The 16,864-nt window shown below is 37.6% G+C and overlaps 2 protein-coding genes across 3 annotated transcripts; one reads left to right on the top strand and one right to left on the bottom strand.

Moving 5' to 3' along the window:
* Positions 1-2,263: 2,263 nt before the first annotated feature.
* LOC139980982 (aspartate dehydrogenase domain-containing protein-like) lies at positions 2,264-8,800 on the top strand. Its single transcript, XM_071993065.1, has 8 exons — positions 2,264-2,422; positions 3,366-3,501; positions 3,663-3,747; positions 4,428-4,571; positions 5,082-5,187; positions 6,012-6,132; positions 7,302-7,459; positions 8,503-8,800. The coding sequence occupies exons 1-8, from the start codon at positions 2,368-2,370 to the stop codon at positions 8,538-8,540; spliced, it is 843 nt and encodes a 280-aa protein (XP_071849166.1). The 5' UTR covers positions 2,264-2,367; the 3' UTR covers positions 8,541-8,800.
* A 1,290-nt stretch (positions 8,801-10,090) lies between these two features.
* On the bottom strand, positions 10,091-15,365 carry LOC139980983 (electron transfer flavoprotein beta subunit lysine methyltransferase-like). Of its 2 annotated transcripts, none has more exons than XM_071993067.1 (4): positions 15,344-15,365; positions 13,433-13,714; positions 12,033-12,163; positions 10,091-11,267 (listed from the first exon to the last, which is right to left on the bottom strand). In XM_071993067.1, exons 2-4 carry the CDS (start codon positions 13,699-13,701, stop codon positions 10,930-10,932), a joined length of 738 nt encoding a protein of 245 aa, XP_071849168.1. In that variant the 5' UTR covers positions 13,702-13,714; positions 15,344-15,365; the 3' UTR covers positions 10,091-10,929. The 2 variants fall into 2 exon arrangements, with proteins under 2 accessions (XP_071849168.1, XP_071849167.1); XM_071993066.1 differs by lacking the exon at positions 15,344-15,365 and adding an exon at positions 15,064-15,313.
* Positions 15,366-16,864: the final 1,499 nt, after the last annotated feature.

Below are 16,864 nucleotides of genomic sequence, written 5' to 3'. Positions count from 1 at the left end.
CTTCCTGGGCACAGTGGAGCGAGGGCCAGCACCACTCCATCATAATCAGTAGGGGTAAACGTTTAGTCCGGGGATTTTTCTACATTCAGTTGGGATGAAGTAAGATGAATATAATGTGATCAAACCCACGTATCGTATATGTGTGGTCAAGTTAAAACAATTAGATACCTTCATATTATTTGCATTTTTATTTCTGCACTCATGACAGTGGTGAACAATTTGTGATACGAAGTTAAATTAAAGGAAAAGTAAACCCAGCCAAGATCTTAACGGTACTCGATAGAGAAGTTTAATTTTTATCATTGATACCACTCCTCGCAAGCCTCCTTCTCCCCATAGGCGTAGGAGGCGGGGGACTGGGGGCTGCAGCCCCCACAACCAATTTTTTTTGGTGAAAATTCGGGCACTATGTTGAGAATTTTTCGGGCACCTACTGGAAGAATAATAATTTGCAATGTGTTTTTCATTTTTTTTTTGGTGAAAATTCGGCAATATGCTGAGAATTATTCGGTCATCTACTGAAAGAATAATAATTTGCAATGTGTTTTTCAATTTTTTGGTGAAAATTCGGGCAATATGCAGAGAATTTTTCGAGCACCTACTGAAAGAAGAAGAATTTGCAATGTGTTTTTCAAATATTTTGGTGAAAATTCGGGCAATATGCTGAGAATTTTTTCGGGCACCTACTGAAAGAATAATAATTTGCATTTTTTTTTCAATTTTTTTGGTGAAAATTTGGGCAATATGCTGAGAATTTTGCGGGCACCTATCAGTGGCGGAGCGTCCATACAGTCAGAGGGGGCGGATGCCCCCCTGACGGACTCAAATGGACTGCTGGCGCCCTTTCAGCTTTTTACCACTTTTTACTTATTCGCGATTATTGACTTTTTTATCGCGCTCTAAAAATACCTACTGACGTTTGTCACATTTTGTTGGTGCAATTTTCTGACATATGGCGATGACACCTATTTATTCTTTGTTTATCTGCAAATTAGCAAGGCCAGGAAAGGGTCATTTCCGGCGATCTAGGGAGTATCTTTACTCAAAAAATGTTTGTACGCTCCGCGCCAACCTGTGGTGGCGCTCCGCTTAGATAGTGTCAAAAGCGCCCCTACAGACCATTCTCCCCCCCCCCCCGACCAATACCTCTAGCTCCGTCACTGGCACCTACTGAAAGAAGAAGAATTTGGAATGTGTTTTTCAATGGTTAAACTTATATTATTATTATTATCATTATTGTTGTAACGACTTCCCCAATAATTCTAACCAATATGGAAGGGTAATAACACGGAAAATGATTTTATGTTATTGGCAGGTGATGTAATAACTGATGGATGCCTATATGATATTCACATTGACATGTGGAACGCGCGAGGAGCGCGCGAAAAAAAAAAATTGGTTATATTTTTCGGGCAAGTAGTTAAAGCCCCCCAAATCAAATGAGGCTCCTACGCCTATGCTTCTCCCCAAACGAACAGTTAAGATATGCCTGGCTTGTTGTAGGGGATAGATATGATTGTTTGATATGTACATTGCTCAATATGTGGCTTTATGACAGTATAGGGATCAATGTATGACACAAGTTGTAGGATAAGCATAGTAAGCTACGATTTTTACCGTTCATGATAGAGATGTTTGTGAAAACAAATCTCTGCACCCGTCCCCAATCCTATATGACCAGTTAAGAAATATCACATCACTGCGCTCGGTTTGGGAGAAATGATATGGTACCAATTTGTTTTGCTCCAATACAGGGTCAAACCATAAATTGTCTCTTCTCCCACCTCTGTGGCCTGGGTCATCGAACTAGTAATTGTATTCAAGTAACCCAAATGCTTGTAGGCTACAGTCCGGTGGGAGCAGGCAGTTGCGTCACTAGGGGTGAAGCATTAGGGGCAACAAATGTTGTCCCCTGAATCCTCTTTTAAGCATATGTAGTAGCAATACTGATGAATATAAATAAAGTTACCAAGTTGCCGGTTCTGGATTAACCTCAAACACATATTCCAAAAAATAAAATATTCCAAAGGCCCTTCTTCAAGTTGACGATTTCCAAATTGATTCTTTTAAATTAAATTTCATGCAGCTTTTTAAAAATGTAGGGAATATTGATGGATAAAATGCTACGTACATTGGCTCCCAGATGTCCTATTAATATGGAAATAGGTAGCCATGCAAAACATGGTAAATACATGCATTTATTACAAATTCAATTTAGCTTACTATTGTACGTTTGTCGCATATATTACCTTTCTCGCGTTCCATAACAACATGACAAAAAGCGCCACTTGTTGAGATTTTTAACCCTGCTGGTTTTGATCTTGTTTAGATCACGTACTTTCAGAATAGTTATAAATTTCATGCGTAATGGCAGAAGACAAAAGAAAGAAAAGAGTTGGAATTGTTGGCTTTGGTAATTTAGGTAAGGAAATGATTAGGAAATCGCGATGCACGCGTCGAATGAGCAGGTTGATTAAATTTCGCGAAACCGAGTGGCATTCTAAGACTAATGTTAGGCTAGGGCTATTACTAACGTAGTCTACGTTACAGAACAAGGCTACAATACCCAAGTAGCATGGTGGGCTCATAATTGACACACTAAGTAGTGGTATAATGATGAGGTAATATTGGTTATTTTTAGGGAGGAAGATTTCCAAATCCCCAAAATACGAGCAAATCTGAGGGGAGGGTGTTAAAAGTTAAAAAAAAACACAAATTGATTAGTACATAGCTGAAATGGATTCAAACTTATGAAATATGTAACTGCTTAGCTGCAAAAAGTTTAGGTTGCCTGCTGTATCGTTGCTAGTAATATTTGAAGGTGCGTTAGTTACGAAGGTGTGTCAATTATGAAGCTTTTACTATACTTGAGCTACCACAGTAGTGTGTAATTAATCATTGGGTAAAATATCAAGCAGACTTCAGTACAGCGATCACATTCATACATTAGTGAGGTTAGTGGTGTGCGTTTAGGAGTGTTAGCTCAGTGGTTAACGCCAGTGCCTTCCAATAATTAGGTCCCCAGTTCGAGTCACACTAAGATTAATGTATGTCGTCCAGTTACAGAGTTGTTGACAATTCATAATCATGGACGTTATATATGAATCTAAGAGACTGATTTCGGTCAGCTTGCGGCTTTGATAAGGCAATGTAGCTTCTTGGCCAGTTCCTGCTTGCAGGAAGATCTAAAATACTTACATATTAAAAATATATCAATATAAACATAAGTGTATTAGTTCTAGCCTTTGTGTTATGTTTGTTTTAGTTGCCATCAATGCCCTATTTCTGATGTTATGTTTTCTTTTGTTTATCTTTAAACTTTTTTGTTATTATATTGTTTCATTTTTGTGCGTGTTTTCAACTAGGCCAATATCTTTACGAGGCAGTGAAGGCACATGAAGACTATGAAATCGCCTTTGTCTGGAATCGAACTCTTGACAACTTGAAAGGCAAAATCCCGGCCAACTTTGTTCTCGAAGATCTTGGACAGTTTGCTTCCAGGTAAGTGCCAAGTTCTATGCCCCGACTTCACTCCATGGTGGGCTTAAACCGATTTTGCTAATATCTTCTCAATAAAAATGGAATCACTGAACCTGTATGTAACAAGATAGGACCCTAAATTTCTATTACTTATTCCTTGATATTTGAACTCTTTCTTGTAGAAATCCAGATGTTATTGCAGAAGTTGCTCACCCTTCCATTTCAGCACAGTATGGACCACTGTTCCTGGAAAAAGCCGACTACATGGTGAGGCTTCATGTTTATGACAACAACAAAAAATTGTGACTGTTGTACAATCACTTCGGTCAGTCAGGACCTGTAACTGACCTACTGAAGCCTCCTGAAGAATTTTGATGGAAGGTGGATTAGGTGTAAAGTTATGTGCAACCCCCTCTTAAATACCCTATTTACCTTTCATAGTGTTTCACACTCAATACTGACTACACAGTGATTTTGTCAATTGGTGTAGATTAGCAGCACCAAAACCTAGCATCTGGAACGTCATGGGTTTGTGCCCTTGCCAAAGAAAAAGGAAGGTGGGGTTTTCAATTCGTGAGAAATGTATAAAAGACAAGTCCAAAAATGAACTAAAACTGTGAATTGAGACACCCCACTTGACGTGAAATATACGTTAGAAGCCATTCGGCTTCTCGCGTATGTGGGCTCTTTACCGTCGTCTTCTGTCCAGGATGATAGAATAAAGTAGTTGCTTTGACCATTTGATTATCTAGTACATTCCTGTGGCATAGATGTTACATTTGTTCTCAATTGCTCTTAAAAGTCAATTCATAATGTATATCAGCCAGCATTACAAACAAGGTCAGGGATTGTTGTTTTTTTTTTGTATTGTTCAATTGTATGTAATTTGAAATATCAAATTTTTAGAGTATGTTATTGCAAAGTTATTCCTGTAATTCTCGCAACAGGTAGGCTCACCAACTGCATTAGCTGAACAACATGTTGAAGACAGGTTACGGCAAGCAGCAAGTCATCACGGGCTTTACATTCCAGCAGGTGCATTGTGGGGAGGAGGTGACATTCAAAAAATGGCTGATAGGGGTACATTAAAGGTAACTTGTTACAAGTCACTTACTCAGTACAAAGGAAGTTAATTCCAAACACTTAGAAGATAAGAGTGTATTGGCAAGTTAATTTTAGGTCGCCTAGTAGTTCATCCTTACATTGTACCACTTGTAAAATGTTATGCTTAATTAGTAAAAGCTGATAGGGTAGGGTGATGAGTTCCTAGGAGTCATTGCAGTTTTATGCTAAAATCCCGGAACAATGTAGTGCATTAGCTTGACGAGTTTCACCTTCATTTCAAAGAGAGAAGTTTACAAGTGATTAATTACTAGTCAGGATGTCTGGTTGATGAAATCTTTCATATAAATTAACTATATCATCAATTACTTTTTCATTAATCTTCATTTGGTTGAAGAATCTAGGAGGCTAGTTTCAGCTAGATCAGTTGCAAATCAGACTTTGAGTAATACTCAGAAGGGTCATATGCCTAACATAAGCTGCTCGAATAGCTGCACAAGATTTGCGTTTTATTTCGGTATGTTCATTTTTCCTTGCAGGGATTAAAAATAACAATGACAAAGCATCCTGACCATTTTCGTCTTGCCAGTCCCTTGAAGGAGAAGAATGCATCTGTCACAGATAAAGCAATTACATTATATGATGGTATGTATCATTATGTAATAGTTACAATAAGCACTTCACTCCATCTGTTATGATTAAAGCTGTCACCTTGTATGATGGCATGTGGTATCAGTAATAGCTGCAATCAGTACTACAATGCACCTGTCACACATAAGGCTGTCACATTGTCTGATGGTGTGTGGTATCAGTAATATAGTTACAATCAGTACTTCAATCCATGTCCTGGTTAAAGCTGTCACATGGTATGATGGCATGTGGTATCAGTAATAGCTGCAATCAGTACTACAATGCACCTGTCACACATAAAGCTGTCACATTGTCTGATGGTATGTGGTATCAGTAATATAGTCACAATCAGTACTTCAATCCATGTCCTGGTTAAAACTGTTACATGGTATGATGGCATGTGGAATCAGTACTAGCTGCAATCAGTACTACAATGCACCTGTCACACATAAAGCTGTCACATTGTATGTGATATTGATAGTAATTATTGCAATCAGCATTACAATGCATCTGTCATAGATAAAGTGCAGTAACATTGTTTGATTGCATGTGATGTCAGTCACAGATAAAGTATTTTAAGCCCGCAAGAAGTATTATGGTCCATGCCAAAAAACATCAATATTGATTTGAAATGAAACTGTAATTTGTTGGTGACTCAATATGATGTGCTGTCCTTTAAGTTAATATGGGATATAACTTTATAGCTTACATGTAATACGTGTAAATCCATATCAAGGTCTGTAATCAACAGTTAAATCTTTGACTTTTCATATGCAATAAAAGAAAGTCAAATAAAAGTGGAATTTTTTTTTTTTTATTTCTTCATTTCCTACTAACAGGTCCTGTTCGAGGTTTATGTCCATTGGCTCCACATAACGTCAACACAATGGCTGCAGGAGCCATCGCAGCACATAATCTAGGCTTTGACAAAGTGAAAGGCTGTCTCGTGTCAGACCCGAGGTATCTAACAATTCACTTAATATATGAGTGCAGTTTGTGACAATCCTGATAATATTTGTTACCCTAAAATATGTAACATAGATTGCCCATTAGTAGTAGGATTGAATTATTTTATAATTTGACAATAAATAACCACTTCATTCCAATAACTCAGTTTCTGTAGAGATATGTAACTGCATGTTATTCGTGTCTGAAAGTGGAGGCTGTGGTGTTAAAACAGCAGATGAAATCATTAATGCATGCAGTTTGCATTTATCATGAAATCAAGGATTTTTTTTACTTGATTGCATGTAATGCAGGTGTCTCACATATATCAAGCTCCACAAAACAGATCAAGAAAAAAGGTGGAAATTTGTTTACAAAATAGTAAAACAAATTGTCCATGAATTGGACTACAATGAAAAGAAAAGATTGCTCCCAAATGAGACCAAAATTGAAACGTGGAAAGAAACCTGACAAAATGAAAATTAAAGTCTCAATACGTGTTTGCTGATGAATTTTGGAAAACAAACTTCCAAAGCAGATTCAATGTTTCTTATTCTTAATGCACTCTGACCAGGTGGGAAAGCTGTCGCAATCGAAAGAAGAAATTTATTTTCTGTTGCCCTTATAGATATCACTGAGTGGGCTGGGCTTAACATAAAATTCTTAAAAGGTCAATTTGTCTTCAGCAGTGTGTCCGATTTAGTTCATACTTGATATGGTGACATAAACACATAGTAAGTATATATGCTCTTTGCACCTCGTTAATATTCATGAGTTGGTGGGGCTTAATGGGGAATAGTCAAAAATAGCTTTTAAACGTGGTATCTCACCAACCAGAAGTTGAATCAGTTTCATACTTGGTAGATAGATGCCCCATGATTGAAATTGGAAGAGGTCTGAAGAGGTCACCAGGTGTCAAAATCTGAAAACCTTTTTAACAGGATAACTCAAAAATTAAATCTACAATAAATCTGTCTATTCTCCATTTATGCAACAATACATAGTAGTTGTGCAATTAACAAGGTCTCAAATCAAATTGTTTGGAATGAAATATTTTTGATATCACCAAAAAAAAAAAGAGTAATATATTTTGATACAAATAACCAAATAATACTCATAGTGTATGTGGTTATCTTCTCTTCAAAACTCTTTCTTCTCTGTTACCTCCTCCATTACTGGGCCAGTCTTACTGAGTGGCATCATGTGGAGGTTGAAGTTATAGGACCTGGAGATCATGAAGCTGGCAAAGCCTTCTCTGTGAACACATTAAGGAAGAATCCTGCCAAACCAGGGGCTGTCACAGGCAGTGCCACCTCCGTCTCTTTCCTCAGCAGTTTATTACGTAAGTCCATTTTGTTTTACTAACTAACCAACTTTGCAGCAGCTGGGTTGTGTTTCCCATTGGTTATAATACAAACATAATTATAAACTTAGCTGAAGTGTCAAAGCAGATGTCAAGAATGTATGCTATTTAACATATATAAATAAGGTCATAAATTAGACTGGTAACACTTTCATACCAGCAATACAGCAGCCTAGCCTACTTTGCATAAGAATATGCACGGTAGTATTTCATGAAAGCATAGTCATTTACAGGAACAGCCGACTTGATGTGCATCACAGACCTATTGCACTATTGTGAAAACTTGAAGTTGTTCAAATTGGAATTTGGTTGGTAGTATTGAACTTTAAAATAAAAGCAGTTTCCAAAACTTCTGCTTGAGTCTTCTGTGCCGCTTGAGAGTTGAGTCACTTTATTTTAAGATCAAGTTTATTACCACTGCCAGTAAAGTTTCTTGACTCGAGTCAGTAAACCTACTTGAGTCAAGTAAACCAACCCACTTGAGTCACTGTTTATCTCTATTGGGTAAAACTTCACAGACATATTTGAGTCTTTTCACTTTTGAAATTTAGTGACTGGAGCCCTGATTTGTCACAACGCTGGCTTGCGAGTTGCAACAATGAAATTTAAACTTGAAACTGACGAGGGTACCAAATATGGAATTCTATCAAGTTTACCTCCAAGCAAGAGTCAGTTCCCAGAATCTTTCAAAGATGCATAAACAATAGAGACACTGACAGGAAGATCTCATGTACTTTAAATACAAATTTTGCAAACTACATGAATTATTAAAGAAAATGTTCAGTTTTTGCATTAACATGACCATGTCCTCAGTTCTTTCTGGAAACCAAATATGCAAAAATATGCTTACCAACCACCCCCCCTCCCTAACTTTTCTCTCAAAGAAGACTTCTGAAGTAAAATGCAATATGACAGTGTTGCATTTTACTTCAGATCTTTGAATACTAATGAAATATATTTATATCACTGAATATTTGGGATCGACATATTTTACTCTCTTTTTCTTCTTTCTTGTCCTACAGGTGCACACGACATGGGCCCTGGGGTTCACCTCTGCTGACAAGACATTTTTCCGGTAAAAATTAAAGCTGTCTGAAATATCAGAAGGTGGCCCTTGTGCCCTTTCTGGATTTACTTCTTGGTATCATCTTGATGTTGCTCCAGGGGACCACATGTGACAGTGTATCGTAAGAGCGGAGTCTCCCTCCTGAACGAACCTGATCGGGGTACAGACTCAGCAACTGAAGAGTGGTACATAATGACACGCAAGATTTAGAGTGTTAAAGGAATCACCAAAGATGTTTATCTTGCTATGCCAAAGAGTGGTCTTGTGGGTCACACTTGATTCCCTTAGATGATGATGCACAATACACATGTAGTGTAATGATAAGGCATTCCTGGTTTAAAGGATACATGTGTGCCCTCGCCACTCCTGTTCTATTCGGACTCATTTCAAATTGGAAATCTGTCCATGTGAAGCAGAGTGCCTATGATTGGAGGGAACTGCTTGAAGTGCAAAATTGAAACTGTACTTGAAGACCTAGAATTGACGTGAACTGTACTTGAACACCGGAACTTGAGGTAACTGAACTTGAAAACCTGGACCCTGAGGTAACTGAAACTTGATGTAAAGGAATTACAGTGGCTGATCAGATAAGCTGATGGAAGAGCTGTTGCAGTGTAAGCAATTTAACTAAAGAAACCCTTGAGTTGATGTACAGTGATGTGATGTGTAAACATAATTTTAATGTCATTAAACTAAAAATCCAAAAACATGTAATAACTGTAATGAAATTAATACATGGCCTGCAAGTTCAGGTATTTGAAGCAAAGTTTGTTTTTGTTGATTTTGAAATTTTTTCGATGCTGTTTAAAAGTTAAAATCCCATATCAAATTATATGTGATTACATTGACTGGTCAAGTTACTTTTCAAATAGTGAATGTGAAACCTGTAATCTGAAATTTTGCAATTTTCTTTCAAGTGTTCTGTAATACTGCCACCACAGTGCCCCCACACATCCCTCCTTGAAAATCAAAGGTGTATGATCTATTTATCACCATGCAAAGAAACTTAAACAGCCCAAATGTATAGCGCTATTAGTTTTCATTCTGGTCACATGAATGTTATTTTATTTCACACTCCCCAGCTGACTCTAATGAACATCTTTTGCAAAGTTTTGTATCTCTAAAAGAACCAAGAGGTAATAAATTATGGTTCATGCCAGGGGGGGGGGGGGAGGGGGAGATTCTGTGTTCCATATTGACTTCCTTTATTCAAGCCCTGGGGTTACTTTATATTCTTCTCAGAACACCAGTGAATAGAGACACTTACCAGTATGTACATATGGGTGGAGGTGAGGTGTGGTGGAGGTGGAGGTGTGTGTAGAAGTGAAAAACCATGTTGGGGGGCCAGGGACAATTATGTCACTGGGCCTTCGTTTTGAAGTCTTCATACTTTGTTAAGTTTATTATGAAAATATTACATATTCCCCTGGCCCCCAAACTCACCTGAGACCCTGAGGTTGTACCACCTGCCGTCCCTCCCAACCAATCAGACTGTATGTGCTCATGCTTAGAAACTAGGAACTGAAAAATAAAGATAAAACTAATATATTTACAGCAGATATTTAATTAATTAATAAAAAAAAAAGATGTATTCTCCTTCACTTACAATCAATCATAAATATCAGGAAAAAGAAGAATATTACCAAATTTAGGTTCACAGAGCCAACACTTTGGTTAGAAGACCAAATAACTGGGGTACTAATATGGGAAGAGACAAAACCACTTCTGATCTGTCAAATAAATCACAAATCGACCACCGATGATATTTATTAGTAAGAGTGGTTAGTTGCAAGTGCCTTCTGCTTGAGAGTTCAGATGAGTCACTTGTTTTTAAGATCAAGTCTATTACCGGTAAGTTTCCTGACTCAAGTCAGAGAACCCATTTGAGTCAAGTAAACCCACTGTAGTCAAGTAAACCAACCCACATGAGTCACTGTTTATCTCTATCGGGTAAAAAATTCACAGACATGTTTTTTTTCTGATTTGACAATAACAAAACAACCACCCATTATATTTGCAATTAAAAAAATCCTACCAATTTGTACCTTGTGTAAGGCAAGGATCTTCTGAAGCCAGCCAAAGCTGCACTGGATGTATTCAATATACTGAAAATGGGAACACCTTACAGTAATATCTCTTGAGACAATATTGTGTAAAATAAAAGCATTGCAAAGGAAAAGGGTTTCCCCATCCTTACATAACCCTAGCTTTAGGCCCCTATCCACTGGTAGTCCACTAATGAGTACGAAGCCAACGGTTATGCAATCAATGTAATACTAATCAGAGAGCTGAGAAACCAAGGAGTAAAATGAGAACACAGTTATGTAAGAATTGAAAGCCAATCATTTGTGTTTTTATCTCATTACTTTAATTTGAGATGTAATTATCTATTCACGATCTCCCACACATATCCTTCGGTGAAGCCATAGTTTTCCTCTTTGCTGCTATCGGGCAGTTCCACGCGGTGAACCAAGTTAAGTTCCTTCTTGAGCGGATGGTTTGCTAAAAACAGACGACCAGGATCACCGATAAATATTGAACTTCCTGACAGAGATCTTGTCCACTCATGCACTCTATCTGTGAATTCCTCATCGTAAAACATGTCTCCGAGAAAGACAACCTCCCAATTGCCTCTGCTCTGGGATCCTATCAAGTCGTCTAAACTGGTTGCTATGGTAACTGAATTGAGTTCACAATTGAGATGGATCGCTTCGATAGCCACTGCATTAAGAAAATAAACAAAGGAAAAAGCAGATGAGAAACATTGCCTTGCCATCTCCATCATCAGGATTGCCTCTAAGTTTAGGTTAAAGATACTATAGACTTCCATACTTACTTTGGTGGCAGCCCAACATATCATATTATTCTCAGACCTCTAGAAGAGTACAATTAGACTATTGCAGAGAAGGAGGAGGTAGGGTAATGGGATGCCCCCTCAAAGCAAATTTGTCACTGTTCTAAGCCATTGTACACTTCACAACCTAAACAACCAATGTGATTTGGTAAATTACTGAGTTTCACTGCTCACTTCAGTTGTTCAACAGGTTAAACTGAATTTGGACAGTGTTAATATTAATTTGATTACTGTTACCATAGAGATATTGTTACGATGTACATGGTATAACCAATCAACATGCTTACCTTTAAAATGTATGCTGGTTATGAGAAACAAACAGCCATTGCTTTTTACAAAAATGATGCTTAGTGTATTTCAGATTGTGTAACTGGTTAAAAACTGAAAATAGTTGATAGCATTTAAAGAGCACTTCCAGAGAAAGCCTTGACAAGAGCTAGTAAATACATTTTTTATCTTGCTATAAAAAATATAAACCATTTTGCTTCTTGAATAAAAGTTATCAGTCATTGTAGACAGAAATTGTACCTGCATGTTGGCACTGTTCCTCCTGCCCCCCTCCCCTCCAACACCCTCCCCCCCCCTTTGTCAATAATCTTGTCGAAAGTAATGAGTGTACTAATAACACATACCAAGGTCGATGTCATTAGCTGTTACTTGCGATGCACCACTTTTAACAGCCGCTATTGCACTGGCTCCACATCCACTGCCAACATCTAACACTGATCTGCCTCTTACTACTTCAGGATGATCCAAGATGAATCTGAAATTTTGATCATTAAATCAAACATCAAATAATCAAATAATATAATTATTAGTGATTACAAAGATGGCCGTTGCTGGTAATTCAAGCCTAGCAATCAGTTAGGGTTCTTGGCAGGATGATTATATGGAGTTTCTATTCATCTTTCGTGCAAGTTTTGGTGCGGGAAATGGGGAATAAATGCTACAGTCGGGGATGGTTTATGCATTCAGCTGGGGAGGAGGTAGACCACTGCTACTGTACCTGTCAACCTCACAAGAAGTCAAGAGTAATTATAAACCACAGCCTTTAGGATTACAGCTAACCATATACCTAAATAATCACCTAAATATGTCCCCTAAATAATCACCTAAATATGTCCCCTAAATAATCACCTAAATATGTCCCCTAAATAATCAACTTAATATGAAGAAACCCCCTACATGAGTCTTCTCCAGCCACAATAGGGCAACGCTCCTTTGTAAATCCTTGATTAGCCTCCGACCCATAGAAATTCATTCCCATATCTAACTCTGGGGAAATTTAGAATTGGGTCTCCATCCCCCACCCTCCCCAACCTCTGAAGTACAGAGTACAACACCGAGTCAGCTGATAGGATGGAGGGGAGAATAGGCTAGAATACTTTTCAGGTGAACACTTTTTCTTAAATTTACCGTCCACTCTTTTGGACATTCCCTGCCACTTTGGACATTCCCTGTGGAATCTATTTTCCATAAACTATTGCTTCTTACTTTGATAACTCCGAACACTGTAGATGACTGTAAATTGTTTGCAGAAGTATACCTCACTTCAAATAAATGCAGTAAATCTAAAAATATCTCATGTTGACAAATATTGAAGACTTTTAAAAGCTAATTAGATGCTAATGAGAACTTGTTTATAGTTGAACAAGTTATGCTAGTGATATCATATCAAGCAGTTTAGTATCAAGCCATATTTTTATCAAACTCTAGTGTGCTATTATCTTACTGTAGTTTTGGTGACTGTTTCTGAATTTTCAATTCACTCTGTGAATGGGCAAAAATTTGGCAAAAAAAAATACATTGTAATGATTATGTGAATGTTAGCAACATAATAGTACGGAAAATATAGTGTAGAATTATGGATCAGTTTGTTCCAGCTTAAAATGGAATGCATAATCGGTCTTAAACTCTGATTCTCAATGTCTGCATGGGAACATTTTGGAAGCCCGGGAAAAAATCTCTTCAAGAATAGGTTTGGAAAGTTTTGGTAATTATTACTATACATTAATTTTGCTGCTGCGCATACCTAGTTAGAGCCTGCCCACCAGGCCAATAAAATGCCCAGAATGGATCTTTAAATACGCTCTCATCTTCTTTCTGATGCCAAAGAGGACAATTGCGTGTGATGAGACGGAGGGGAATTTCTGGAGTCAGGTGGTTGGTGCTGACCTCTGTCTGTTCAATGATATGATGTCTCCAGTCAACTTGACATCCTGTTGTAATATTCCTCTTTGGTTTTGCAATCTTCCTCAAGGTCAAAGATGATGCAATCAGTCGAAATGCTTTGTTCTTCATGAGTTATAATTGCCTTAGAAGGAGAAATATACTGCAATGTGCAACGTCATAATTGAATGAGATTGAAGTAAGAGGTCAAATTTGTTCAGTAAATATATACATTTACTGATTGTTAAAAAAGGTATTTTGTTGCCTTAAAGGCATTGAAGACTCGCCCCAAACCGTGTGCGGCTATCTGAAAAAGTTAACTTTCTGTTGCTTGCAAGTGATGTTTTGTTCGTGTCGCTACAAAATGCAGACAGTAATGAAAAGTGATACCTTGTTTTCTTTAGCTGGACCTGAGATGTCCATCGCTGTATCGTTTGTATACTGTGCTGTGGGTATTGACCGCAGCTGTATGTACTGACTGTACACTAGTGTCTAATTACTGACGGAAGCAAGCTGTGTGTGTATTTTCTGGGATAGATGGTGGTGTTTAACACTTGTTACACCTCATTCGAAACTAGGTCAAATTACCGGCATTAGACGTTTTTGCGCTATAGTCTTCACACCCTTTTAATCAATTTTTCCCCTTAAATCAATTGCAAAGGGACTGAAATTTGATGGGAAATGTACATACTCAACAGGAAAATGTGTTAGCAGGTGATAACCTACCAGGCCTGAAAAATTAGGCAGTTTTTATATCCCAATGCAAGGGACGAAATAGTTTTAGAGAATTGATTAGCAATAATTGCTTGACAATTCTTGGAAATAGCAATTAGCATTAGCAGGTACTGCATCTTTTGCTAATCAAAAGTAATATTGATTAGCAACTGGCAATTCTTGGGTAGCAAATTGCTATGCGAACCCAGTTATTTCGTCCCTTGCAATGAACTTCAAAATCATTTTGAACTTACTGTAGGGTTCATATAAAGAGTAACATGTATTTGTTGTTGGTTTACAGATAGGATATTTGAATCGATCATTGATTTGAGATTTGTATCCTTATATTACCCAATGAGAAAAAAATGTTCATCATGAAATATGTTCAATTTGCTTGTTTCGTTACAAAGATTTGGTGGTTACTGCTACAGAAGGTATTGGGCGAACCTGGTCTCAGAACATTGGATATTCAGATGTTTGCAGACAGACCCCAAATATACTTAGACCACTTTGCAAGACCTCTGTGTAAATTGGAAAGAACTCTCTCTCACACGCACGTTTATTAGTAGCAATAAATTAAAGCGATATTACTGTACAGTTATGGAATATATCCATAGTGTCCTTAATTAACCTCGTACAAACGAAACAAGTAATAGGGCCTATTGAGCATTACTGGTTGGTTGCAGCTGTCTTCACACCATACAGGAAAAGCTGTCATTAATATAATAACGGATAGGTGCTTTCTTACACATTAATTGTATATTTAAGCGTATATCCTACCTACGTTACTTGATTTGTTCTCTGATTTAACTGTTACAAACAGTACTTTCACATCACGACAGAGGCGAGGTATTTTGAGCATCTTCCCACTGGCGGGCTACCAAAGACTATCCACCTGAATTTTCGCGTGAAATGTGATGGTGTTGTGTCAATTATCGATTACGCAATGACATGTTTGGTTCAACGTTCATGTAACCAGATGGGTGCTCAAATTTTCGGCCATCCTGTACTGTACAGCCATCCTGTACAGTTGGGCAGCTAAGTTCAGATACTGATGCACCTCCAAGGCGCCACATGCTTCCGTGTATAGTAACCCTGTATCATTATAATTGGGGGAATACATCATCGCCATGACAACTTTGTCCGTATTCAGTAAGCGAGAGTTACAACTCTACTGAATCAGCTTATCAAATGTCAGGCACAGACGATATAACGTGTACAGGGACGTTCACATGGGCTTGTGATTCAATTGTCACGGTGGGTGTAGAAATTAGAATCATAACATTCCGACTAGAATAATCATTTTCCAACTGGGTGCATTCGCAAGGAGGGGTGCCGTACCGCAAGTTAGCAGAATTGTTGGTTACCAATTTTGATAAGATTAACTGATAGAAATATTCTTTACTTTATTGGTTAATGTGTCCTATGTTGCAGGCTACGTTGTATGTACGTTATAGTCATATTTTTACTTGCGAATTACGAACACCGTGAACACGTACAAAATCCCTCATATCATTGTAATTCCAATTTCGAAATTTTCAGCAGCATAACACGAGTGGGTTGTCAATTCTTTGTACCTTAAATATGCTATACCGGGCACTTGATAATATGCTAAATCGTTCAAATGCCAAATTGGCCGTATTCAAAAAATTACAAAAGTAATCCTCTTCAACAATGTCCCCTGTAATGTCTTTCTGAATTTTTTATTTGCATCTTCCATGACTGCGCCCCATCCCTTTTCTCCTGGCCAATGACAGCGTACATTTGTAATATTGACACTTGTTTATGGTTTATATTTCGCAATGTCGCTTGACAACGGGGGAAATGGTAAATTTCTCTCCTATAGGGTTCTTGATGGGGACTTAAGTGTCCCTCCTGAGTCCTGATCCTTCTTTCCCTACTAAACTAAACTAAACTAAATGTACCCCCTGAACGCACCTAAGCAAGTCCCTGTTTCCGTAGTGTAGTTTGGCAAGCAATTACTTTCTGCTTGTTACTCGCAGCAGCTTCTAACAATAATAACAGGTGGGATCATCTGGAAATATCCACCCGTGTAAAATAGACTAACCCTATACACGTAACACGTGCTTTTCAAGCACGTGTATTTGTTTGTGCTAATGACAGCTGTTCCAGTTTATCTTCATTTAACAGAACCCTAATTTTATATTGTTACTTCTGGTCCTAGTTTGCCTTTCACAATCACCTATCTCAACCAATTCACTTTGATAACAACAATAAAAACCTTTTTAGGAGAGTATTTGACAGTGTTTAAACCTTGTTGTTAAACAAAGGTTACATTTCAGTCTTTATGCCATGTTACTTGGGGTGGGAGAACTCTAATAGTAATGGAATAGCAGCATGTGATTTTCTCCTACGATTGTCTATAGGGTTTATTGGTTTCCTTTAAAATTTTATATGTAAATTAGGATCAGACCACTTTTAGTAGGAAGAAATTTAACATTAAGACGATATATGATTGTAATTGATGACTGTTCATTTTATATGCGCATTTAATCATTTTATAATATATTAAAAATTTGTAAATACTATAAATGAACGAATTTTTAACCCTTTAGATGGA

Source organism: Apostichopus japonicus, chromosome 15 (assembly GCF_037975245.1).
Source record: "Apostichopus japonicus isolate 1M-3 chromosome 15, ASM3797524v1, whole genome shotgun sequence".
Classification (NCBI taxonomy): domain Eukaryota; kingdom Metazoa; phylum Echinodermata; class Holothuroidea; order Aspidochirotida; family Stichopodidae; genus Apostichopus; species Apostichopus japonicus.
Note: the sequence above shows the minus strand (reverse complement) of the source record. Positions and strands in the feature narration are given on the sequence as shown.

Excerpts from the sequence above, each read along its gene's own strand:
- LOC139980982 (XM_071993065.1), top strand. The coding sequence starts at position 2,368 with ATGGCAGAAGACAAAAGAAAGAAAAGAGTTGGAATTGTTGGCTTTGGT. Across the intron at positions 4,572-5,081 it reads CTGATAGGGGTACATTAAAG|GGATTAAAAATAACAATGAC; the intron begins GTAACTTGTTAC and ends TTTTCCTTGCAG. Across the intron at positions 5,188-6,011 it reads AGCAATTACATTATATGATG|GTCCTGTTCGAGGTTTATGT; the intron begins GTATGTATCATT and ends TCCTACTAACAG.
- LOC139980983 (XM_071993067.1), bottom strand. The coding sequence starts at position 13,701 with ATGAAGAACAAAGCATTTCGACTGATTGCATCATCTTTGACCTTGAGG. Across the intron at positions 12,164-13,432 it reads GGTGGGCAGGCTCTAACTAG|ATTCATCTTGGATCATCCTG; the intron begins GTATGCGCAGCA and ends TCAAAATTTCAG. Across the intron at positions 11,268-12,032 it reads AGCTAATGACATCGACCTTG|TGGCTATCGAAGCGATCCAT; the intron begins GTATGTGTTATT and ends TTCTTAATGCAG.